This window comes from Felis catus, chromosome D4 (genome assembly GCF_018350175.1).
Source record: "Felis catus isolate Fca126 chromosome D4, F.catus_Fca126_mat1.0, whole genome shotgun sequence".
Taxonomy (NCBI): Eukaryota; Metazoa; Chordata; class Mammalia; order Carnivora; family Felidae; genus Felis; species Felis catus.
In genome coordinates this window covers 91004389-91029810 of record NC_058380.1, presented here as the reverse complement: position 1 = coordinate 91029810, position 25422 = coordinate 91004389, and the positions used below count along the sequence as shown (strand labels likewise).

Here is a 25422-nt window from a genome sequence, read left to right as displayed (position 1 = left end):
ATTGATCTTTCGGGGGAGGAAGTAGAGGTGGGCTTTTTACATCATGGCACATAGCAAATATTAACCCCATTCTGGAATTAGCGGCGATGGCTGCACAACTCAGGATGCTAACAACCACTGAATTTTATACTTTAAAAGCATGACTTTTAGGGTAGGTAAATTATATCTCAGTAAAGCTGTTGTTTTAAAAAGTGAATTACAGAAGATTTCAAGTGTCAACATAAAATATTGAACTGTGGAAGAAAATGTTAGAAATTATATTTTAGTTTCAAATAAAGAAGGCCTTCTGGTGGGAGACACAAACCCAGAACCCCCAAAGGGAAAGATGGGCAGGTTTGAGTGCCCAGATAAAGCCTCAACATTTTTGTGGAATAAGAAATACCAGAAGCAAAGTGTGACTCGATAGGGAAAATATTTATAACTATTTAACAGACAAAGGGTTGCCGTCTTTTATGTGTGTAGCTCCTACTGATGAATGAGGAGGCAAGGACGCAGTTTGAACTGAGGATTTGGTCACATGAGACAAAGTGCAAGAAATAGGAAAGTATGTGAAGCTGTGGGAGACGTCTTTCTCAGCCCCTTGTGTCCTTGGGGAATGGAGACCAGAGTGACCACACCACCCCTCTGGAGGGCTCGTGGTACCTCCGTGGGCACTGCTGGTGGCAGCAGTTTGGGAACCCCACGTCTGCAGAGAGCAGCATGTGTCTGTAGGTTTGTCCCGGAGGAGTTTGGCTTGTGTAGAACGCAGCCTCGTTGTGAAGCTGACAAGGGGGCCTGTCGATTAGGGGACGGGAAAGTTACTGTGTGCCACCCCACGAAGAACCAAGCCCGGGGTGTGTGTGACCACACCCACGTGTGGGTGGAAAAGGGGTGAATGGATACCCACAGCAGAAAAAATGAGGTACCTGTGTTGCTTTGATACAGAAGGAATCCCAAAACATGTTGCAATCACAAGAAAGTTTCATTCACGAAGTTGTGTTTGGTGTTCTGCCAGGCAGCAGGCAGAAGCATGCTTTACTTGTCTGAGGAAAAACCTGTTACTTTTTTTGTGGAATAAGAAATTTTGTGGAATAAGAAATTACGTGTTCAGGCCCATTTGTGCGAAACCTTGGTCGGAGGGAATGTGAGAAGCACTAGTGTGATGGCCCTGGGGGCTGCCCTGGACCTTGGGTGGGGTCGAGGGTGGGTTTTGCATTCTGTTATCATTTTGTGGCCTCTGGAAATCTTTTTACTGTGCGTGTTTTGTGACTTTTTTAAACATTTTTTTGAAACTTTTATTTTTGAGAGAGACACAGAGCGTGAGCGGGAGAGGGGCAGAGAGAGAGGGAGACACAGAATCCGAAGCAGGCTCCGGGGTTCCGAGCTGTCGGCACAGAGCCGGACGCGTGGCTCGAACCCACAAACCGTGAGATCATGACCCGAGCCGAAGTTGGACGCTTAAAAGGCTAAGCCTCCCAGGCGCCCTTGTTTTATTACTTTTTAATTGAACTCTGCTCCACATAAAATGCACCGAGTGCACTGATCTTAGACGTACAGCTGATGGTCTCTTACATGCTGGGGGAGCTGCCTTCTGATCAGTACAGAAATAGAGCGAAGGGGCAGCCCGCCTGGGGTGGGGCTCTCGAGCAGGGAGTGGGCCCCGGGCCCCGGGCACGTTGTGGACATGGCACTTGTGTTTGCCCCACCCCGCCTGCACGCATGCGTCTCCGGCGCTGACCACCTGGGTGTCTGGTAATGTATTTTTATGGAGTCCCCTCCACTGAAGGGTCTCATCGGTTGTATTTTCTTTCTGGCTCATTGTGTGGCTGACCAGACGGACGGCGAGTCTGAAGAGGAGCAGGAATCAGCCGGCACCGGGGAGGAGGACGAGGATGGAGACGAGTCCGATCTGGTAACCCCAGCCCTGCGCTCTCATCTGTGTGTGGTGGCAGAGTAAAGCAAGAAGCTCTGTAGTCCGGCCGTCGTTGGGAGTGTGTGCTTGGAATCAGGGCCTGTGACTCAGGCCCCAGACCTTGGCGAGGAGCGTGAGAATGACTGCTGAGCAGAGAGCCAAAGGCTTGGCACGGGCACTCATGGGACGGTCCGGGCCAGGCGGCCATCCGGGCGGAGGTCGGGGCTCTGGTGCGAGGGGTGGTGGGACAGGGAGGAGCGGAGAGCGAGGACAGCGGCCATGATTCTGCCCGGTGACCAGTGTGAGGGGGAGGGAAGGATCTGAGGTGTCTGAGGTGGAGCGGCAGAACCTTTTGTGGGCTGGGTGTCACATGCGGGTGAGGGGCCAGAGGGCGGGGGCGCTGGGTCTGTGGGAATGGAGGAGCAAGGGCTTGGAAATGGGGGAGAGCACGAGCCCTAGGATGGGGCCTGGGAAGCACCCAGCAGGTACACATTAGGCAGAGAAGGAGGAGTTGATGTGAGACTGGGGAGGGTCACGTGAGCTGAGAAATGCTTTCAAGAGGGAGACGGTGGCCACTGGCGTCAGTGTGTCACGAGAAGAGGACCTGGGAGGGATGATTGGGTTTGGTGATAAGCCTTAGTTTCTCTGGAATGGCGGGTTGAAAGCAACAGCGGGCTTGGGGGTCGTGCTTGCGGAAGTTGGGTCTGAAGTTTGGCAGGAAGGGGGGGCGGGGGTGAGGCAGAGGGGATGGAGCACAGGCTGCATCGGGCTGCTTGTGATGTGACAGAGGGGTCCTGTGTGTGCTGGCCCGCCGTGGTCAGAGCCAGGCATCGGGCACCGGGTGGCCGGAAGGGCCCGCATGCTCCTCTGTCTTTGGAACGGTCTTTTCCAGCTCCTCTGTGTGTCCGTAGTGAGCAGGGATGTGAGGTCCTCGCATTAGACCGGTGACAGGTGGCAGCTCTGTGGGTTTGTTTCTAATTCGTGGTCATTAGATGCCTTTCTGCATCCAGACTTTAGAAATAGGTAGTCATAAAAATCTTAAAATATTACGAATTAATTATAACTTCTTTCCTTGTCCTCCATGTAGATAATTAACGTGGACATAGATTCTGAAACAAATTGAGGCCTTGAGTGTTTCTTTTCTCATAAGCAGAATGAATGGATGCATAAAGTAAAAGTGGATTTGCTCACTGAGAGGTTATTTATTCAGTTCCTGAGTAGAACCTCCTCTTTCTTTTTTGTGCCAAATTCGAATAAGATTTATAAATTCTATTTAAATGTTCTTGGTCTTCCTTTTTTTTTTTTTTTTTTTGGTCTGTAAAATAACAACTTAGAGTGATTTAGGGGAAAACATGAGTATTTTTAAGAATGAGATCAGAAAAATGTCTGGAAGTGAAATTAATCTTCCAGTTGAAGAATCAGGATATAGTAGGTATTCTATTTTGCAGGAAAACAAAACTTCTGGTACCTTTTGCTTTCAGGAGCTCTCATGCTTTGCTTTTTCTATTCCTGCCCCTTTGGTTCTCAGAGTTCTGAATCCAGTATCAAGAAGAAGTTTCTCAAGAGGAAAGGGAAGCCTGACAGCCCCTGGATCAAGCCTGCTAGGAAACGGAGGCGGAGAAATAAAAAGAAGCAAAGCAGTATCCTGGGTAAACGTGGTGTCCACACTTGCAGACACTCTGGGTGGCGGTGGGGCTACAGGAAGCTGGCCTGGGGTGGGGGTGGGGCTTCTACATAGGATTTCATTAGAAAAAGGGCTCCGCTGTTTTAAGGGGGAGAATATCTGGACCTTGTTACAGGCACTCAGGTGATCCTCAGGTGGCTTCCTTCTGGCAAACCTCCCCTGATGCTGGCTCCGTTGTTGAATGTTGAGCTGATTCATCTCCTTCATCTCCTTCCCTGTGTGTCCCACAATCTGTGGCTTGTGAACATTGTTATGGTTACTGTGTCTACCCTCGGTGTCAGGTGCAGGCAGTGTCAGCCCGGGTCCACACAGTGGCTTTTGACCCTTTGGTCACATTCCCCTGTTCTGGAAATAATTTTGTTAAAAGAGGATCAGGGAACGAAATGACCCTGAAATCCAGAAGGTGAGCAGGCCTGGTGGGCCAAAGGTCACTTCTTACAGCTTTGTTGCACAAGATTTGTTGCTTGTGATAGAGTGTATGTAATTCATGTGTAAGGTGGTGACTTTTCACGCACGTGTATGACCCTGAGACCTCCAGTACAGGCCCCGAAGTGAATGCCTTGCTGTCATTTGGTGGCCTTTCCCTCTTCCCAGCCAGCCCTTCCTGTCCCTAGGCTCTCTCCTCCGTGCTCTGTATGCAGATTGGTTAGCACTGTCTAGGGCTCTATTTGAGTGGATCATTGGGTAGGTACCCTTTCCCCAGTGGCTTCTTTGTGCATTACTTTTGAGTCCTCCACGTTGTAGTACCGGTGGAAAGTTGGCCATGGTGTGGCTGTCCTGTGGTTTATCCTTCACCTGTTGATGGACATTTGGGCTCTTTCCGGTTTTTGCTTCTTCCAGATAAAACTGCTACGAACATTTGTATATGATCTTCATTAAACAGATGCCTTCATTTATCTTGGGTAAATATTTAGGAGTGGAATGCCTAAGTTATATGCTCTATGTCTAATTTTTTAGGTAAATACCAGACGGTTTTCAGTAAGAAACCTGAATACTGCTCTCTTACTTTCCCACAGCAGCATGAGAGCTCCACCCCTCCGTGTCCTTGCCACCCTTGTCATGGCCCGGCCTCTTCAGTCCCGGTGCTGCTGGGGCTCTGCGGGCCTCCCTGCGCCTTCACTTTGTATTTAGCCAGTGAGTAGTGAGGTGGCTCACCGTGGCCCTGTGTACCTTCCTTTGTCAAGGTTTCTCTCCTTCCCTCATTTAAAAATGAGATTGTACACCTTCTCATTGACTTGCAAGAGTTCTTTCAGTTTTCAGGTACAAATCTTTTGTTATATACATGTTTTGCAAATACATACGCCTAGTAAAAGTTTAAAAAATTTTGTTGAAGTCTAATTTATCAATTATTTTCTTTTAAAATGCTTTTTAGGATCTCTGAAATCTTTCACGAAGTCAGATCACAAGGATTTTGTCCTGTATTTTCTTCTTGAAGTTGTGAGCTAGTGCTGTGTATGGTGTGCAGCAGGGCCACTCTCGTTTTGCGTGGGGATGCCCAGTTCTGCATCATTGCTTAAATTGACAGCTTTCTGTGTCGCCCTGTGAACCTTTGTCGACAGTTGCCGTAGGGGCTGTTTCATTTGCTTGCTTATGTTTACACCAGCACCCAGGGCCGAGGGGCTTGTGCTGTTCGTCTCCAGCCCCCCGGTGCCCACGTCGGTTTGTTGAGTGGGTGGCAGGGAGGCAGAACTGTCCCCCCAGAGCAGAGGAGAGCTGTGTGTGGCGCCCACGAGCCTCCCATGAGCTCCGTCTCCTTCACTCACGTTTCCTCTTCTCTTTGCTGCGGGTGACCAGCCCATGTGGCTTTTATGCAGGCGAACAGAAGCGTCGCTAGACCCCAAGACTTGGATATGATGCGTAAGAAGCATGCTGCAATGTTTATTCACACAGGAATTTGAATTGTACTTCTTTCTGCAAAGTGTTTAAGATTGCACAGACTACTCATGTTTTTCAGATTGGTGGTGATGATTTCTCACCGTGGTTGGCTTCTTCCTGTCTGTCGGTGAGCCAAGGTACAGAGTGTGGCACGCATTCAAAGGCCTCAGATGCCACACTGCTCTGAGTTATGGCTCACTTACTTGTGATCACTGACATATCATCGGTTACTAATGTTCGGAAGCTTGGTGTGAAATACGGACACCTGCCGTTTGCTGGCTTTAGATATTACCCTGTGTAGGTGCGTGCTATCCACAGGCCTCCCTGGTGAAGTCCACTCACAATGGCAAGGACCCACACGGGCTCTCTGGGGATGTGTGGACAGGCTGGCTCGAGGGCACAGGAAGCCTGAGTCTAGTTAGCCCTCATTTCACAGGCTCCTCAATTGCATTCAGATTGTTTGCCCTGTGGTATGTGATACCCTTCATAAACCACCGTGTCTGACAGGTGGACGTGTCCCTGTAGTCCTGTGTCCTTTCCCTGTGAATCCTGAACTCAGATGTCTGTGGGGTTGGGCAGGTTTTCCAGGAACATTGCACACGGCGTGGGGTGGCTTCTCGGCTACTTTTTTTTTTTTTTTTTTTTTTTAAATTTACGTCCAAGTTAGTTAGCATATAGTGCAACAGTGATTTCAGGGATAGGTTCCTTAATGCCCTTACCCATTTAGCCCATCCCCCCTCCCACAACCCCTCCAGTAACCCTCTGTTTGTTTTCCATATCTAAAAGTCTCTTCTGTTTTGTCCCTCTCCCTGTTTTTATATTATTTTTGCTTCCCTTCCCTTATGTTCATCTCTTCTGTGTCTTAAAGTCCTCATATGAGTGAAGTCATATGATATTTGTCTGTCTCTGATTGGCTAATTTCGCTTAGCATAATAACCTCTAGTTCCATCCACATAGTTGCAAATGGCAAGATTTCATTCTTTTTGATTGCCAGGTACTGCTCCATTGTGTATATATATGCCACATCTTCTTTATCCATTCATCCATTGATGGACATTTGGGCTCTTTCCCCACTTTGGCTGTTGTCAGTAGTTCAGCTACTTTTTATTAGCTGGTCTTTCACACCTGCAAATCAGATTTTTGTGCTTATTTTTGAAGCTTGTTTGTTTTTTTTTTTTAAATTTTTTATCTTAGAGAGACTGCAAGCAAGGGAGGGGCAGAGGGAGAGAGAGAATCCCAAGCAGACTCCACGCTCAGCACAGAGCCCAACACGGGGCTCGATCCCACAACCCTGGGATCATGACCTGAGCTGAAATGAAGAGTTGGATGCTCAACTGACTGAGCCACCCAGGCACCCCTGTTTTTTTTTAAAGTAGTATTTACAGGACATTTATTTACTATGTTTTTATCTGTTTCCTTGATTATTTGATCAGTTTTTACCTAACTTGATGTAATTCCAGAGAAAGATGTTTTCACATGTCAGTTCCTCATTTTTCTTGATACAGCTCCCCCTCCTCCCATGAACAGTCTGTGGACATGGGAAATTAGCAGAAGGATGCACAGGAAAGAAAATAATAACGAGGCTTCAGCGGCCTGGGCAGTGGTTGGGTTTGAGTTTGTTGTCTTGAATGGGTTAATCAGCATTCTCCGTGGTCTCTGCGGGAGAGGCGTGGCCCCGGTGCAGTGTTTCACGAGTCCGTTTTGAATGCAGGTTCTGAAGCATATACGTCATCTTCAGGAAGCACAGAGCAGACGGCACCAGGAGACAGCACGGGGTACATGGAAGTTTCTCTGGACTCCCTGGATCTCCGTGTCAAGGGAACGCTGCCCTCACACGCAGAAGGTGAACGTCGGTGCCATGACCAGACCAGGCACCATCTTGCTTTTGCTGGGGGTGGCCTTGTATTAACGTGACGACCCCTGGTGGGTAGTAACGGAATGTTTGATTAATTGCATCCCTAAAAGGTGGCTGAGTGGACCCTCAGGGGCGTGTTTGCCTGGTCACCCGCAGCACTGGAGTGACACATCTCACACAAGATCAGGTTGTTGGTGGTCATGGCTTCCATTTCCCTCTGTCAGCCAGACACGTTCTTACGTAGAGCTCCTGATGGAAAGGTGTCTTCCTGCCCTGCTGACTCAGGAAACGTACAGGTGCTAAAACTGTCAATAGTGTGGCTTTGTCATCTTCTCTGACTCTGATTGTGATTGGTGCCCAGGTCCGTTCTGTGCTGAAACAAAGGGTACACCTAGTGCTGGTTTGGGCTGTGAGGGTGTGGGCGCAGCTGTGGCCCCCTGCTGCTCTGGAGTTCTCCCGCCAGCCGGCCCTGGTTGTGCAGGGCTTTCTCCCCACCGCTGCCTCATCTTCTTGAACCATTTCAAAGTCTTTCATCAGTGAAAAGTAACTAATCGCTGACTATTTTGGAAAATCTCTTTACAATGTGAAATCCCCAAGTTACTTACACCCCATGTGGACCGTGAAGCTGTGGGTCATGTGCTGCTGTTGGGGTTTAACCTGTCAGTCTTCTGAGGACAGATAACTAGCTTTTTAGGGTTTTGAATGCTAGAAGAATTTTGATCACCTCTTTAGTGTGGGAAATCACACCTTTAGCCAAAAACGCAAGTTGTAGACTTGTCCATCAGAGAACCATCTTTCTTCTTGCACCAAATGGAGCAGACAGCATCTCTGTAATATCATAAAGTTGTCAGCATAGTCACCTCGTGCTTTCTTTCCACACGAAGGATCATTTTTCTAAACCTGATTCTAAGTTTGTTTCAGGAAGTTAGATTTGGATATAAGCTGGAAATAGTATTTCCTTTAATCAGACTGCTCCTCTGCTGTGGCCCAGTGGGGAGGCAGGTGAAGAGCACAGTGGAAATTCCTGTCGCTCACTCGTGGAGTGACCTGGGCTTGTCCCAGTGGGGAGGTTGTGTGTTCGTGTGCTTATGTTCTGTTTCTGGTAAAAGTAAGGGCCAAACTGGTGGGAGCCAAGCTGGAGAAGTAGGAGAAGACAGTGGAGGGTTCCTGAGATTCCATGACATTTTGTAAGTTGACTTTCTAAACTTGATAGGATTGGTAACTTCTCACTAATAAGTCAGTGATTGCTCAAAAGTCATACTTTTAGTTGAGAGAATCAGCACATGGAAGACACAAGTTGCATTTGCATGTGTACATTTATTTTAGAGCCTGAGTTTTGGACACTCGAGGGAGGCAGTTGTGGAGCCTGAGGCTGGACTGGAGGGACTGAGTGCCTCAGGCTCCCTGGAGGCCTGGGGTCAGGGGGCGTGCTCTGTGACAGGTGCAGAGGGAGGGCAGGTGATGGTTCTGGGTCATGGGTCCAGATGGCCCAGGCTTGAGCGTGGAGAGTATTTCCCATCAGAATTCACTGCCTGCATGTCTCTCTAGGCATCTTTGCTGCCCTTTCTGCCGAGTTGAGGTTGAGTGACATTGGGGTCCCAGCAGGTGATGGGAGGGGAAGCCAGACGTGGGTGATGGGATTTTGGGGGGAGCCAGAGCTCAGTGGGAGTGGGTACCCTGGTGGGGTTCTCTGGAGCCATTCACCTGGTACCCCTGGTGGTTCCCACTGCTGGAGACAGGAGCACATCTCACGTTCAGGAGGCATCTGAACCACTGCTGTCTTGTCCATGTGTATGGGAAACTAAATCCGAAGGCCTGGTCTTCACCCCACCCTCGGCCTTCTCAGCCATGCTGGCTGGGCCCCTGCACCGCCTGTGTCTTCCTCATTTGAAAATCTAGTTGCCGAGCAGAGTCTCCGCCAGGGCTCTCCCAGTTTTCAACTTGTAGCGGTTCTAACGTTAGTTCCAGTTCGCCGTTTGCCTGTGTCCTCTCCTCACGAACGACAGGTGTCATGGTCTTGGAGTGTAGGTGACCCAGACACTTGGCCAGTGGTGGAAGACCTGCATCCTGACTCTCCTGGTAAGGGCCAGCCTTGGATTACACGCAGGGGTAGTGAGGCAGTGAGGGCATGTCCTCCAACCCCATGGGGGCCTGCTCTGAGGTATGGCAGTAAGAGGCCATTTTTCTTCTTTGGCTGTCTCACAAGAAGAGAACTCGAAATGTGTCTTCCTGTGGAAGCAGCCAGACCTTGTAGCCGGGTCGGAGTGAGGGGTCTGCCTGCACCCCACCCCCGAGGCCGGCCTGGCTCTGGCTGCGCTCAGATGTGGGCTGCGGCCCCCCTCCCCACCCCAGCACTGCTCATCTAGTGTCTTCCCCGTGAATTGGGGATGAGAAGTGCCACCCTCATCAGTACTCTCACCACTGGCCCAGCCTCCCTCAGCTCTTCCCTCCTCGGTCCGATAAGTGTCCTACATGGAAAAGAAACCCTCCCAAATGGAACTGAATGTTTGTTTCTGTGGCAGCAATTCTAAAACCAAGGTGAGGAAAACAAGGTCTCAACACGTATGCTTTTTTGTGTGAAAACCAAAAGATTTAGGAGTAGCTGAGGAAGGTATAGTCTTTCTCTGAACTTAGGTCCTGGCTCCTGAGAACGTGGATTAGCAGGGAATCCTTAGGGGCCTGGCAGGTGCTATGCTGGTGGGAGAGGTTCCCGCCCTGCCCCGCCAGCAGTGGGCGCTCCACCCGCGGGTGGGCCTTCCTGCTATGGGGTGCTGCTCGTGCTGGCAAGTAATTGGCGTTGTTTTATTTCCTTCCACGTGAGGTTTCTGCGAAGACTATGTAATTGTTCAGTTTCTAGACTGCGTCTTGAGGTGGGGACTTTGTGCCACTGAGTATAGTGGACGCCCGTCTGGGAATGCACTGTGTTATTAGTGATGCTCATGTGTGTCTGTGTGACTTTAGGGCTGGCCAATGGTCCTGACTTGGTGGAGACGGACGGCCTTCAGGAAGTGCCCCTCTGCAGCTGCCGAATGGAAACCCCGAAAAGCCGAGAGATCACTACTCTGGCCAACAACCAGTGTATGGCTACGGAAAGCGTGGACCACGAAGTAAGCAAGCAAGCTCACTTCCGCTGCAGTGACAGGACTAAGGCAGGACCCCAGAAGCACAGTAGAATTGGTGGGATGCAGGCTTGCCATACCTCTGCAGCTTCTGGTTGGACCCTTGGGCACAGGAGAGCATCCCTCATCTAACCAACTAAGGTTGTTTGGCACCCCAGACACACTCTATACTCGATGGACAGAGCAGATAACCACGTGGTCTTTTTTGTTGTTTTTCCTCATTCTTCATAGTGGGGAGTTGGTACCCTGATGGTCCCAGGGGCTTGGTTGTTTCTCCCTTCCTCTCCTTTCCTTTAGTATCTTAGGGACTCATGGTCTTTTCTGTATTCCATGTGTTGTAAACCTTGTTGTTGTAGAGTGAAGCATAGATCCAGAAAATGATATAAGACAGATGTTTGGCCCAATGAGTGTGTCCAGGGCGAGCACTCTGGTAGCTTGCCACCAAGGTTCGGGCTCGCCCTGGGCCCAAGTGACCCCCAGCCTGCCCTCCACAGTGCTCACCTTGCCTGCATGTTCCGAATAGTCTCATTCTGCCCGGCGTGAACTTGGAGACATTGTTGGCCTTTTGCCTTTTAATTTATCTATAATCCCCCTTATTTTCTTTTCCTACCAACTTACCTGTGGAACAGTCCCGGGCCACATGGCTGCCTCGACTGGACTCTGTGCCTCCCACTCACAGTGCTGTCCGCTGGCTCTGTGTCCTCCCTGCTCACCTGCAGCTTGCCACAGAGACAGACCAGACCGGGACGAGACGTACAGAACGTCTGGTTGTCTCTTTTTCTGATGGTAGCGGCTGCTTACTCTTGATGTCTGTATTTACTAATTCCTCAGAGGTTTCAGCACGGCCATGGTCTGTCTGTCCTGTGTTGTTCATTTGTCAGTTAGGGTAGTGGTGTAGAGGGGCCTATCTTCCCATCTGTTCCATCCCCCAGCAGACATCTCCTAGAGGATCGCAGGGTCCTGAGAGCCCTTCTCTGTTTCTTCCCACTCTTCACATCATAAATTTGGTCTTGGTCATCTGAGGTTGACCAGTTCTTTCTTTTATAATATTGTTAATGAATGTATGTATTTGAACATATTCGATGGGTTTTAATTCTATGTGTTATAATTATTCTTGAAGCTCAGATTACCCTATCTTTGGCATGGGTGTGTGGGACCTCTCTGTGCTGAACTCTTTTGTGGAGTTGGAAGGTCAAGACTATTTTCATAATGATAATAAAAAGTTATGTGTCTTTTCACTGATCTTTTTCACAAAGTATATGCTGGCATTTTATGCATTGAGAATCTCTGTTTAACTCCTGGAATTCATAATTTCCATAGTGTTACAGAGTCATCCGAAGTGCAACATGGTGTATTTTAACATAATAGTACTGAAACCGTGTGGACAGTGGTTTGAGAGCTCACATAGCAACAAAGCATTTATGAAACTACCCTTGTAGAGTTTGGTGTAGCTGCTCTGAGTGCAGAAGTGGATGGAGAGCCCAGCTCTCTTATTAAGCCAGGTATTCGAAGAGTTTTATAGACAATATAGAACAGCGCCGCTCTTGTCACTAAAATGTTCTTTATGTTAACGTGATAGGTTTATTGCTATTTTTAAATAAATTAAAATTTAAAATTAGTTTTAAATTTCTCCAGTGGCAAAATGTCAACAGATATACCCCACCTGGACAAAAGGTCTTTGGGGCCCTTAATAGTTTGTTTTTTTAATGCTTACTTACTTTTGAGAGAGAGAGAGAGTGTGCATGCGTGCGCGAGTGGGGAAAGGGCAGAGAGAGAGGGAGACACAGAATATGAAGCCGGCTCCAGGCTCCCAGCTGACAACACAGAGCCCAATGGGGGGCTTGAACCTGCAAACCATGATATCATGACCTGAGCTAAAGTCAGATACTAACCGACTAAGCTGCTCAAGCATCCCGGGACCCTTAATAGTTTTTAATAGTGCACGAACACAAAGAACCCTGAAACCAAAGATTATGAGAAGCACTGGCTTTATCTCTTTCATCCTCTCGTCCCCGACCTGTTCCCTGATGTCCTTGTGCCTTGGGCAGGCAGGAGTTCTGGTGGTGGGCTTTGAGAGTTTCTGGAAGCTGCAGCATACTGGCCCCAGGTCTCAGCCTGCCCTCCCCTAGTCCTCCCTGCTTCCCAGAGACACTGCCTTGGTCTTTCTTCTCTTTCTGCCCCAACACCAGCATCACACACGTCTTGTAGCTAAACGGGGTCTGTGTCTGCTTCCAGACGTTTGCGTCTTGCAGCTGTGGTAGCTTGCTTTTGTTGTAGTAAGTAAGTCTGTGACTTGTGGCTTTGCAGTCTAGTTGCTCAGTTTTATGTGGGATTCCAGGAAATTCTTAGGCCACTGCTGTTTTCCCAAAAATTGTTTTTGTCTGGGTGGTCTGCGTGTCTTTAGTTGCTAGCAGTCCTTCCCAAAACAAGCTCATTTGTCTTTTTTACTTGTCAGGCAGCTTTATGGAAGCACACTTCACATGGTAAAAGTCCCCTTTTTGTGTGTATTTCTGAATGTTGGCAAATGCATACAATCATGTGACCACTGTTGCTGTGCTGCCAGGAACCTGCTGTTCAGGTCTTCTGTGCTTTGCCGACTCTGTCCATCGGTTCTGTTGCCGAGGGACAAGTGTGGATTCTTCAGCCACAGTTGTGGGTTTCTCCTTCTGGACCCATTGGTGTGGCTTCTTGTGTGTTGAACCCTGTTGCTGCGTGCACATATGTCCCTCGGCAGTGTCCCTCTGCAGCCCCGTGGAAGCACATCTGCTGAGATCTCACTTGTCTGATACTAACGTAACCACCCTGGCTTTCCTCTCATGAGTGTTTGCAGGGCACATGCCCTGTCCTTTACTTTTCACCTGTCTTTGTCTTTAAATTTAAAGTGGATTTCTTTAGTGTGTAGTAGGGTTTTACTCTTGTATGGAATCAGTCTTTGTTTTTAGTTATTTATTTATTTAGAGTGCAGGAGGGGCAGAGGGAGGGGTGGGTGGGAGAGAGAGAATCCCAAGCAGGCTCTATGCTGTCGGTGCAGAGTCTGATGTGAGGCTTGAACTCAAGAACTGTGAGATTGTGACCTGAGCTGAAGAGTCGGACGCTTAACTGACTGAGCCACCCAGGTGCCCCTGACATCTTAATGGTGTTAAGATTTATGTCATCGGCTACTCATTTTTCTCTATTTTCTGCCTTTTGGATTGAATTTTTTTATGATTGCAGTTTATCCCACCATTGGCTCTGTGATGTTCGCAGCGATTGCCCTGGGTTTCCAGGCTGCATCTCTAACCTCTGCCTGATGCCACACCATTTGATGTGGTGTGAGAATCTTACAGTGACATGGTTCCAAATCCTCCCTCCCATCTTTTGGTGTATGTTTTAATCTCATATATGCTAAAAACCCGCAGTACATTGCTGTTGTTTTTCTTTAAATAATTATCTTTCAGACTGGTTAAGCATAAAAGTAGTCTCTGCTTGACCTTCATTTAGCCCCTATGCAGGCAGGGCTCCTCCCTCTGTTTAGACGGTGTCCGGGACCCTGCCGTTGCAGCCATCCCATGGCGCAGGTCTGCGGCGACAGTGAGTTCTCTCCCTTCTGTGTGCCTGAGAATATCTGTTTCTTGCCTTCATTTGGGGGAGATTTTCATGGGCAGAGAACTCTCAGGACCCACACATGCCGCTCCCGTGCCGTGTTCCCTGGCTCCTGACGAGAAGCTGGCCGTCTTCAGACTTCTGTTCCTTTGCTTGTGGTGTTTTTCTTTGGCTGCTCCGAGGTTTTCTCTTTGTCTTTGGGCCTGGGTGGGATGGTTTTGCTCTTTTGTTTTTCTCTTTCAGTGTTTATACTCCTTTGCTTTCTCTGAGCCTCTTGGACTCTGATCTGGCACCTGCTCGTCCCAGAGCCTCCTCACCTGGCAGCCCTGTGCTTCTCGGCCAGCCTGCCCTCCTGTTTCTGGCTCTCTCATCATGCGTGCTAGGTTATCTGACATTGGCTCAGCTGGTGGGTGCTCTGCTCTTTTTGCTGTTTCTATTTTAGGTTTGGGTTAATTACATTGACCTTTTTCAATTCAGTGACTTTTTCTTCCTTGTTGAGTATACATACTCATGAGCCAGTCAAATGCATTCATCTGTTTCCATATTTTGTTGTTTCTAGCATCTTCATTTGACTTTCCTAACATTCCCAGTCTGCTCGTGCCGCCTGCTCTGGCTGCTGGTCCTGTGCTCAGACTCCTGAGCAGAGTCCCTCTGCCATAGCACCGCTGCTGCTGTGGGTCAGATGAGTCTCTGTGCGGGTCTGTGCTGTGTGGGGTGGGTGTTGAGCAGCATCTCATCTCGTGACAACCGTAAATGTCCGTGATGTTGTCAGGTGTCTGCTTAACTGTGTGTCCGTCGCAGAACTCCTGATGTGTGTTTGTGCCACCTCTTTGCTGTGGCTCTCCCGGTCTCCCTCCCCTGGGGCAGCCACTGTGACTTCTTTTAATTTTTCCTTGTGTTTTTCTCCATAATTTTACATGACTCACTTTCTGCTGTCATTCCTTGACCCTCTCCTTAGGAGACACTGCCTGCTGGTTTCTGACCGGGGGAGAGGTGCTCACCTTTTAATTAATTCTTCTTTCTCATCGCCCCACCTGCAGTCTGCGTTCTATCCTCAGTTTTGGTTAAAACGGTATTTGTGGTTTTCATAACACACGATGGCAACGTTCACAACTGAGCCAGCATTGTGCTTGGAGTACATTCATTCTCCTCCTCAACGTTTTATGTTTCTCAGAGTTAATAATTTTCTCGTTTTTCATTGTCTTTGTACCCATTCTAAATTCAGTCCTAGAGTGATAGAATTACACATTTCTATAGGTGTTTTCAGCATATCCAGTCTCTCTGGGTCATAGCTTTCTCATCTTGGCGGTGCATAACCTTCAGTAGCTTCTTACGAAAGGTGGCTTGGGAGATAAATATCGGAGACTCTGTATTCTGGAAATGCTTCATTTCAGGACAGAAGTCTAGGTTGGACACGGTTTCCTTTTTCTGTTGAAATCACTCGTCTTCGTTTGGGTTGTTGCTGTGCGGGGCCCATGCAGTCCTTGCTGGCGGTTAGGCCATCTCCTCTGGGCGTGCCGCTGTCCTGGGCTGCCACTGGCTCCCTGTAGAAGGGACACGCGTGCCCTTCGTGCTGGAAACCTGTTGCCCTTGTTCATTGATCCTTTTCTTTTCTCTGTTTTCCCTTCATTTTAGGTCTTCTAGATGGAGCTTCCAGTTTTCTTCTATTTTCCACATTTTTGTCTTTCTGCTTTAGTTTTGCAAAATTCCCATCTGTCTTCCACCAGTTCTGTGGAAATTTCCATTTCTTCTACCTTTTCTGATTTCTGAGAGCTCACTCTTGTTCCCTGAGCATGCGTCTTCCTTCATAGTGTCCTGTTCCAATGTGAGAACGGACACAAGGTCTGTTTCTCTAGGGGCGCCGGTGAGTTTCTTGCACATTCTTTTTCTGCCCCGGCTTGTACTCCCCAGACTGCTTCTGATTTCCGCGTATTTGCTTTGGTGTCTGTGCTTTGTCTCTGCTTCCCCCACTCGGGCACATGTCGGTCGGGGAAGGAGGGTCTGGGCCTTGCTGTGGGGCGGCCTGGTCAGCTGAGCAGTCGCTGGGCAGGGCATGGGTGTCTCCTCGGAGGCTGAGGTGGGCTGCTACGGGGGTGCACCTGGGCCACATTCGGCCCGTCGTCTGTGCAGTAGCCCATTCTCTGGTGTTTTGCTCTGGCCATCATGACTGCTTATAGGTTCTGTGGATTCACAGTGAGGTCCCATTACTGACCCACAACATCCTTTCCATCCGGCCTGGCGTAAGTCCCATTTTTCCTCAGTACCTGGCCCAGACCCCAGCTTGCCCAAGACTTTTTCCTCGTTTTGGCAAGTTAACCACCCACTCCACGGACACTGTGTGTGTGGCCAGTCATCAAGCTCACTGTTCTGTTCTGGCGGATGTGCAGAGGATGGAGCCCTGCCTGCCCTCTGCATTTCCATCCCTACGCGGGAGCCCTCAGAGTCTGCCTTGGACTCACACCTGCCAGACCCCTCCCCGAAGGCCCTGTCGCTGACCCTGGTCCTGTCTGATTGCAGCTGGGCAGGTGCACCAACAGCGTGGTCAAGCACGAGCTGATGCGCCCATCCAGCAAAGCGCCGCTCTTGGTGCTGTGTGAAGACCACCGGGGCCGGATGGTGAAGCACCAGTGCTGTCCTGGCTGCGGCTACTTCTGCACAGCGGTGAGTGCCCGGCCAGCCGTGCGAGTGCCCCGCTACACAGCCTGGCACCAGCGCTCACTGCCTCCCTCCACTAGCTGACAGCTGTGGCAAACGCCTCCCGAAGCTCCTGAATCTGGGGGCCCGCCTGGAGGGTCCCTCCCTGCGTACGCTCCCTTTTTTGCCGCTTGTGAGCCTTTGGCCTCCCAGGCACCATGGGGGCATGTGAGCCGGGCACTCTCCGCTCTCCTCCTGTTCACTTTGTCTGAACACACGGCGGCCTTTCTCCTGGACAGGGCCTGCCTCACCTTTGGCTTTGCCTTCATCTCTCGGTGGTTACGGTCTTGTTCGTTCCATACACACCTGTGTGCACTGGTGCCTACGGTGCCTGGATGAAGGCGAGGAGCCCTGTGGTTCACTTGGCCCGTGGCTGAGACACCCACTTGGGCCAGGAGCTTCTTTACAGTGGCTGCTCTTTGGATTTCACATCTGTGTGCCCTTGTCTTTAGTGTCCTTTGTTGCTTCTGCTAAGAAAAAGAGGGACACTGCTTCTCTATGTCCATTAGCTCCCGGCAAGAGTGCCCTCCTCTCATTGCTTCTCATGCTGCTGGAGGGTTACCTTCCTTGGTGCCAGCGAGAGTCCTTTTGAGGCCATCAGGGGTTTTCCTGAAGTGCCCCCATGGTGGTGCTGGGTAATCTGCTGCAGAGTACCGTTTTCCCGATGTTCTGTTCCACGATTCTGTTCCTGGATTGTACTCCAGGGGTCCTTCTTGGGGCCTGGTCTTTCGGGGCCTCCCTCCTCTGGTTAGAACTGCTGGAGGGTGAGGCCGTGGCCCTTGGAGGTGTGGGGGGCAGTCAGGTGACCTCCCCGCCTCAGGGCTGTAGGATGCAGGTCTCCCACTTACATAGCCAGGAACTGGGGGCCCCGACTGGCCTCTGGGCACCCCCATGCCATGTGCAGGCTCAGGAGCACTGTGTTTACTTTTATGCGTGTTAGCCCTAATTTTAAAAAATAATTTTTCATCTTCCCATTTTTAGGGTAATTTTATGGAATGTCAGCCTGAGAGCAGCATCTCTCACCGTTTCCACAAAGACTGTGCCTCTCGAGTCAATAATGCCAGCTATTGTCCCCACTGTGGGGAGGAGATCTCCAAGGCCAAAGAGGTGACCATCGCAAAAGCGGACACAACCTCTACCGTGACACTGGCCCCTGGGCAGGACAAAAGCTCCCTGGCGGAGGGCAGGGCCGACACCACCACAGGCAGGTACGTGCCCAGCAGAGTCTTGGGCAGCTCTCCTGGAAACGTGTGTGTCTCTGAGTGCTAACTACTGTGTGTGTCTGTACACGTCTGTACCCCTGCACATCTGTGTGTGTGTGTCTGCGCCCTCGCGCCTGTGTGTATGCACACGTCTGCATCCGTGCCCCATATGTGCTTATACACGTTTGTGTCCCTCCGTGTGTCCATACACATCCATACATGTGTCACACATGGGTATAATATGAAATATTAGCTCCAGCTGCTGCAGTTTATTACTAAATTGTATTTTGAAGGCACTAGGTAACCAGAAAAGAATTTTTTTAAGGGAATAGTTCATTTTGGGAGTATGTAATATGACAGATATTATACTGATACAGAGAAAAGTGAAACTTTGTTGAGGGTCATTTAAAAGAGACTTGGGGACGCCTGGGTGGCTCAGTCGGTTAAGCGTCCGACTTCAGCTCAGGTCATGATCTCACGGTCCGTGAGTTCAGGCCCCGCATCGGGCTCTGCGCTGACAAGCTCGGAGCCTGGCGCCTGCTTTGGATTCTGTGTCTCCCTCTCTCTCTGACCCTCCCCTGTTCATGCTCTGTCTCTCTGTCTCAAAAATAAATAAACATTTAAAAAAAAAAAAGAGAGACTTGAATTGTAGATGTATCAAAATGAATATTGGGAGGAGGGCAGTTTCTTCCTGTTTTTCTTTTTGCTAATGTATAAATTTAACATACTTTGAATCAGACTTCCAGGGGAATTTTTGCCCCCTGGGGAGAGCGGTGGGGTTTGATAGATCCAACCTGAAGCTCATTCACAAAAGCAAACTTGAATGTGGTCCTGGGAGCCCTGGAGAAGTTTCCCTTGCTTTGAATGTCACTTTTTTCTGGGAATTTGCCCTTGAATTGGGCTCTTTGATCCAAGGAACTAAATAGAAAGTGAGTCTGAAGTCATTTTCATGCTCAGAGAGCAGCATAGCTAGAAGGGTCTGAGTGAATCATGTTCTGTGTTTTCGTTGGTTTCCACAAGAAGCGGAGTTTTTCACGTGTCTAACATTCAGCATGTTATCTGTTTCCTACCCTCGAAGCACTGCTGGACCATCGCTCTTGGAGGACGGCAAGCCACAGAGCACGGCCCCCCAGGCAGCCGAGGGCTTCGACCCCACAGGGCCTGCGGGGCTGGTGAAGCCGGCCCCCGGCCTTTCCCAGGGACCAGGGAAGGAGACCTTGGAAAGTGCTCTGATCGCTCTAGACTCGGAAAAGTAAGAATCAGTTTGTATTTTCAGATGGCTCAGGGCCTGACCCACTGACATCTGCACATCTGGACGCTCCTTCCTACAGATTTTCTTCCCTCTGTGTCAGCCACTGGGCCATTTGCGCGCACGTCTTTAAATCCCCCACTGCTTCCAGTACTGCTGTGGCTGCACTTCCTAGGTGTCTGCATCCAGTAGGGTACCATCTGAGGGTCACAGGGTATCCCCATGGGGTCATGGGGCATTCCCAAGGAGGCCCTGGTAACATCCATCAGCTTTTTGACTGATGGTGTTCATCAGGACAATTCACATATTTTTATACTGTTTCAGGAAATTATTGCAAGCTGTTCAATATACTAAGAGCAAAAGGTGACATCCTTAAAGTCATAAGTGAGGACAGTCGTGGTGAGGCTTTTACAAATGTTTCCCCTGGATGTTGTTAACCCTTGGCATTGACCTCGGGACATTGGAGCAAATGCCACTTGACTGGTTCCTCATCTGTGAAATGAAGGGTTGAATCAAGTGGTCATTCAGGCTTACAGATCAACTCCCAGATAGCACAACCCTGTAGGAGCACCCTGAGTCTGTGACCTAGGAACCAGGCAGGTGTCCTCCCCTGGGGAAGCGTGCCTGTGCTGGAAGGGGCATGCATCTCGTTACTCTTGCTTTGAGGAAAGCTCAGGTGTTGGGACACATCGCCAGGTCCCCCGTAACTTCAGCTTTGTTAGTGTCCAGCCTCGTCTGTGGCCCTGGTGTTCTGGTGACTGTTGTGTTCCCCTGTCCCACTCACCAGGCCCAGACTTTGTACTGCTGAAGGGGGCAGGCTGGGCCAGGTGTGATGTGGATGAAGAAGATAGTTGCTCATTTTTGTTGTTTTTACTGGGAGCTGCCTGAGCCTGGTGAGTTTGGTGCCCTTGACCCTGGGGCATCAGCAGGTGGATGTCATCCAGGTCTTCCCATCCTGCAGCTTCCTATGCATGTGTGTGTGTGGCAGCAGGTGGGCCAGGAGCCAGGGTGGGGTCGCCTGGGGGTCACAGCTGTCCCACACTTTCCCCGCAGACCCAAGAAGCTTCGCTTCCATCCGAAGCAGCTATATTTCTCCGCCAGGCAAGGGGAGCTGCAGAAAGTGCTGCTCATGCTGGGTAAGTGGCCTGCACCTGAGCTGGGGCTGGTGCCTGTCCTGGTGGCCCCAGGAGCAGGTGGCAGTTTGCTGGTACCTCTTCTCGGGAGGAGGCTCTTACTTTGTTTCTCTTTATCTGTCTCTCATTTCTCTCATTTCAGTTTTTTTTTTTTTTTAAATGTTTACTTATTTTTGAGACAATGCGAGAGACAGAGTGCAAGCAGGGGAGGGGCAGACAGAGGGAGACACAGCATCCCAAGCAGGCTCCAGGCTCTGAGCTGTCAGCCCAGAGCCCCACGCGGGGCTCGAACTCATGAACCGTGAGATCGTGACCTGAGCCGAAGTCGGACGCTTAACTGACTGAGCCACCCAGGCGCCCCTCATTTCAGTTCTTGTTCATGACATTCGTATCCTGTTATTCATAGTAGTAGAAATATTTCCTGTGAATTTCTCATCTAAAAAAAGAATTAGGCATATAATTAAATCAAGAGGAGATGTAGAATCAGAAAAAGCAAGATGAGCGAGCTGGGGGCCGGCTGTGCGCTGACGGCAGGAAGGCGAGTGCCAGGCCTGTGCTGGTGTAAGCCAGCTGTGGGCAGAGCAAGACCACTGACAGTGATGTCTGCACATACGTCTTACGTTTGATGCACCTTATGGTTGATATCTTCCGGTTGATGCTTCGAGACCCTTCGCAGTTCTGTCTCCGGCCAAGGAAGGGGCAGTAATTTGATTCTGAGCTCACAGCTCAAGAGTTGGTTCCTCTGGGTTCAAAAGGGATTTAAAAAATCCCTTTACTTGACAGTCAAAAAAAGAAACTTAACAGTTTGTGCTAAAAATGTAAGTTATTTAATGTTGACCAAAGTGGGTTTAAAAAAAATTTTTTTTAATGTTTATTTATTTTTGAAGGAGAGAGACACAGAGTGTGAGTGGGGGAGGGGCAGAGAGAGGGGGAGACACAGAATCTGAAGCAGGCTCCAGGCTCCGAGCTGTCACCACAGAGCCCGAAGTGGGGCTCGAACTCACAAACCGCGAGATCATGACCTGAGCCGAAGTCAGGCACTCAACCGACTGAGCCTCCCAGGCACCCCCAAGTGGGGGTTTTAATCGTTTTCTTTCTAGGCTTGATGGGGTGCTGAGGTTGCTTGGCTGCTCTTTGGTTGGTCTGTTGGCCAAGTGTCCGTGTCAGGCCTGCTGGCACTGTGTGCACCAAGCCACATGTGTCTGAGGCTGCCCAGTGGGCCTGCCGCCCTTGCGCTCAGCAGGTGCCTGGGCCCAGGGGAGGCCGAGCGCAAGAGTGCTTGAAAACACACAAGGGAGCCCCTCTGGGTTAGGAGCAGCGAGGGCAGGGATTTATAACGTTAGGCGACTCCCAACCACAGACCCACCTGTTGAATTTTGTGTGAAACTAGCATACTCTCTTTTGAGTCTTGCGGTGAAATTGGAGCCTGGCTTTGCCCTTAGCTAGACACGGGATGGTATCGTGTGATGCTGGCCGTTGGTGGTTGTCTACATGTATCTTTGCCAGCCTTTATGAGCATCCTGAAGTGCTGGGAGCCAGGGGCTGCACCCGAAATAACCGGTGAAACCTGTGTGTTCACAGTGGATGGAATTGATCCCAACTTTAAGATGGAGCACCAGAACAAGCGGTCCCCATTGCACGCTGCCGCCGAGGCCGGCCACGTGGACATCTGCCACATGCTGATCCAGGTCGGACGCACGGCTCTCCGCAGAGCCTTCCACACGCTCTGTCTTGCCTTTGTCAAGTGAAATTGCGCAAGATTCATAGTTGTGAGAGCTGGGAAGTCAAACAGCACTGAATGGTCTAAACAGAAAACCAGTGTTTCTGTCCCTCCAGTCCCGGCACGCCCTGGCCCTGCTGGCAGTCTGGAAGCTGTTTCTCTGGCGTTTACCACTGGGTTTGAAAATAATGTGCTGCTGTACAGCTGTTTCTTGATTTGTTATTTTCGTTTCCATTTTGCAGCCAGTTTTTAATATTAATTACTGACTTTGGAGTGTGGGAAGGCTTGGCCCAGGCACGCGCACCTCCCTCCCCCAGTCCTCCTCATTTGGTCATGTCCCTGTGTTGCTGAGATGAGTGGGGAGATCTTGTGTTGGGTGGTCACGCCAGTACTTTCAGAGCTGGCCACGTCACGTCCGAGAGCGGTGATCGTTTTGTGTTTCTGTTGTCTCTCGGCCTCCTGCTGATTCATTCCTAACCCTGTCAACAGACTGCACCTTGTCTCCATGTCACCAGGAAGCCCGTTGCGTGCTCCCATGCTTTCTTTCTCTGGGACACCCCCTTTCTGACCCTGTATTGGTTCCCTGTCTCCTGGAGACCACATTTTCAGTCTGATCCTTTATCTCCGGAAGCTTCAGGAAATTTTCTTTAACCCACTGGTCTGAAATTTCACTGTGATGCAGCAGTCTTTTGACTCCTTTGGGGCATTTAGTACGTCATACGTTCCTGTCCCTTGTTCTGGGGTTTCTGGGTGCTGTCTTCCCGTCTGCATGCCCAGTGGTGCCCCCTGCAGCCCCTGTTTACACGTTAGGCCTTATGGACTAATTCTCTGGTCTTCCTTTCCTGCCATGCACCATTCCTTCATTTTCGCTTCCACTTGCTGGCAGTGTTCTCCACCTCACCCTCCAGCTCCTCTGGGGAGTTTTAACCTGTACAGGCCCATCTTGAGATCTTTCTTGCACCCTGTGAGTTCCTTTTTTGTACCTCTGTTCTTCCCTTGTTTCTTTGAAGATATTATGAGAATTTTGAAGTTTTATGCTGCTCTGTTCATTTGGTCTTTATTTTTGAAAGGTTTTCCTCAAATGCCCGATTCCTGTTTGCTTATATCTAATGTGATAACATGCTGGTGGGATCCCTGCCTTGTCACTGTCGGGTGCCCCGCAGACGCTGCCGTCTCAGGAGGAACACACATACAGGTTGTCTCCTGAGCATGTATGTCTCTGTGGGAGCCGGAGGTGCTGGCGGCCAGGGCACCTGGGATGTTCCCTGGTGGTTCTGGCCGGAGCCGATGGAAGTGACAGCCACGGGCGGGGCAGGACACGACTGCGTTGGTGTTTGCACTTGTATCTTACAGTAGATACACCTGTTGGGGTAGATTCCTAATGCCTGAAAATGTTCTTGCAGACCCTTCCCAGCTTCGTGGCTTGCCAAAGAGCCTCTGTTTTTTTTGTATCTTTTTAAGTAGCATGTTGGTAGATTTGTTAAAAACTCAGTGTGATGATCTTGGTATTTTATTTTATTTTATTATTATTTACTATTTTTTTAAATTTACATCCAAGTTAGTTAGCATATAGTGCAATAATGATTTCAGGAGTAGAATCCAGTGGTTCGTCCCCTATGTATAACACCCGGTGCTCATTGCAACAAGTGTCCTTAATGCCCCTTGCTCATTTAGCCCACCCCCTACCTACAACCCCTCCAGCAACCCTCAGTTTGTTCTTTGTATTTAAGAGTCTCTTATGTTTTGCCCCCCCTTTTATATTATTTTTGCTTCCCTTCCCATATGTTCATCTTCCACATATGAGTGAAGTCATATAATATTTCTCTTTCTCTAATTTTCGCTTAGCATAATACCTTCTAGTTCCATCTGTGTAGTTGCAAGTGGCAAGATTTCATTCTTTTTGGTTACTGAGTAATCCTCCATTGTATATATATACACCATATTTTCTTATTCCATTCATCTGTTGATGGACATGTGGGCTCTTTCCATACTTTGGCTGTTGTTGATAGTGCTGCTATAAACATATAAACATGAGGGTGCATGTGCCCCTTCGAAACAGCACACCTGTATCCCTTGGGTAAATACCTAGTCGTGCAATTGCTGGGTCGTAGGGTAGTTCTATTTTTAGTTTTTTGAGGAACCTCCATACTGTTCTCCAGAATGGCTGCACCAGTTTGCATTCCCACCCGCAGTGCAAAAGGGTTCCTCTTTCTCTGCGTCCTCGCCAACATCTGTTGTTGCCTGAGGTGTTAATGTTAGCCATTCTGACAGGTGTGAGGTGGTACCTCGTTGTGGTTTTAATTTTTATTTCCCTGATGATGAGCGATGTTGAGCATCTTTTTCATGTGTCTGTTAGTCACCTGGATGTCTTCTTTGGAAAAATGTCTGTTCTTTTTCTCATTTTTTTACTGGATTGTTTGGTTTTCGGGTGTTAAGTTTGGTAAGTTTTTTTTATAGATTTTGGATACTAATCGTTTATCTGATATGTTATTTGCAAATATCTTCTCCCATTCCATTGGTTGCCTTTTAGTTTTGCTGATTGTTTTCTTTGCTGTGCAAAAGCATTTTATTTTGATGAGGCCCCAATAGTTCCCTTTTTGCTTTTGTTTCCCTTGTCTCTGGAGATGTGTTGAGTAAGAAGTTGCTGTGGCTGAGGTCGAAGAGGCTTTTGCCTGCTTTCTCCTCGAGGATTTTGATGGCTTCCTGTCTTATGTTTAGGTCTTTCATCCATCTTGAGTTTATTTTTGTGTCTGGTGTAAGAAAGTGGTTCAGGTTCATTTTTCTGCGTTTTGGTGTCCAGTTTTCCGAGCACCACTTGCTGAGGAGACTGTCTTTATTCCTGCTTCGTCCAAGATTAGTTGGCCATACATTTGTGGGTCCATTTCTGGGTTCTCTGTTCTGTTCCATTGATCTGAGTGTCTTTTGTTGTGCCAGTACCATACTGTCTTGATGATTACAGCTTTGTGATACGTCTTGAAGTCCAGGATTGTGATGCCTCCAGCTTCGGTTTTCTTTTTCAGGATTGCTTTGGCTAATTTGGGGTCTTTTCTGGTTCCGTACAAATTTTAGGATTATTTGTTCTAGCTCTGTGAAGAATGCTGGTGTTATTTTGATAGGGATTGCACCGAATATGTAGATTGCTTTGGGTAGTATCGACACTTTAACAATACTTTGTCTTCTAATCTAGGAGCATGGAATATTTTTCCATTGTTCTGTGTCTTTATTCTTCCATAAGCTTTCTATAGCACTTAGCGTATAGACTTTTCACCTCTTTGGTTGAGTTTATTCCTACGTATTTTATAGTTTTTGATGCAGTTGTAAATGGGATTGATTCCTTAATTTCCCTTTTGCTATTTCTTTATTGGTGTATAGAAATGCAGCTGATTTCTGTGCATTGATTTTATATCCTGTGGCTTTG

General features: G+C 49.0%; 1 protein-coding gene across 9 annotated transcripts in view; it reads left to right on the top strand.

The window, feature by feature from the left end:
- Window positions 1-25422, top strand: part of EHMT1 (euchromatic histone lysine methyltransferase 1) — a 153387-nt gene that overhangs the window by 94667 nt on the left and 33298 nt on the right. For 7 of the 9 annotated variants that reach the window (XM_023243147.2, XM_023243148.2, XM_023243150.2 and 4 more), the window contains 9 exons: window positions 1814-1891; window positions 3420-3540; window positions 7162-7293; window positions 10267-10412; window positions 16524-16667; window positions 17682-17908; window positions 18981-19154; window positions 20205-20287; window positions 21866-21972. In XM_023243147.2, the coding sequence (XP_023098915.2) occupies window positions 1814-1891; window positions 3420-3540; window positions 7162-7293; window positions 10267-10412; window positions 16524-16667; window positions 17682-17908; window positions 18981-19154; window positions 20205-20287; window positions 21866-21972 (1212 nt within the window). The remainder of the gene's footprint in view (window positions 1-1813; window positions 1892-3419; window positions 3541-7161; window positions 7294-10266; window positions 10413-16523; window positions 16668-17681; window positions 17909-18980; window positions 19155-20204; window positions 20288-21865; window positions 21973-25422) is intronic. The other 2 variants (XM_023243152.2, XM_023243149.2) reach the window with 1 other exon arrangement.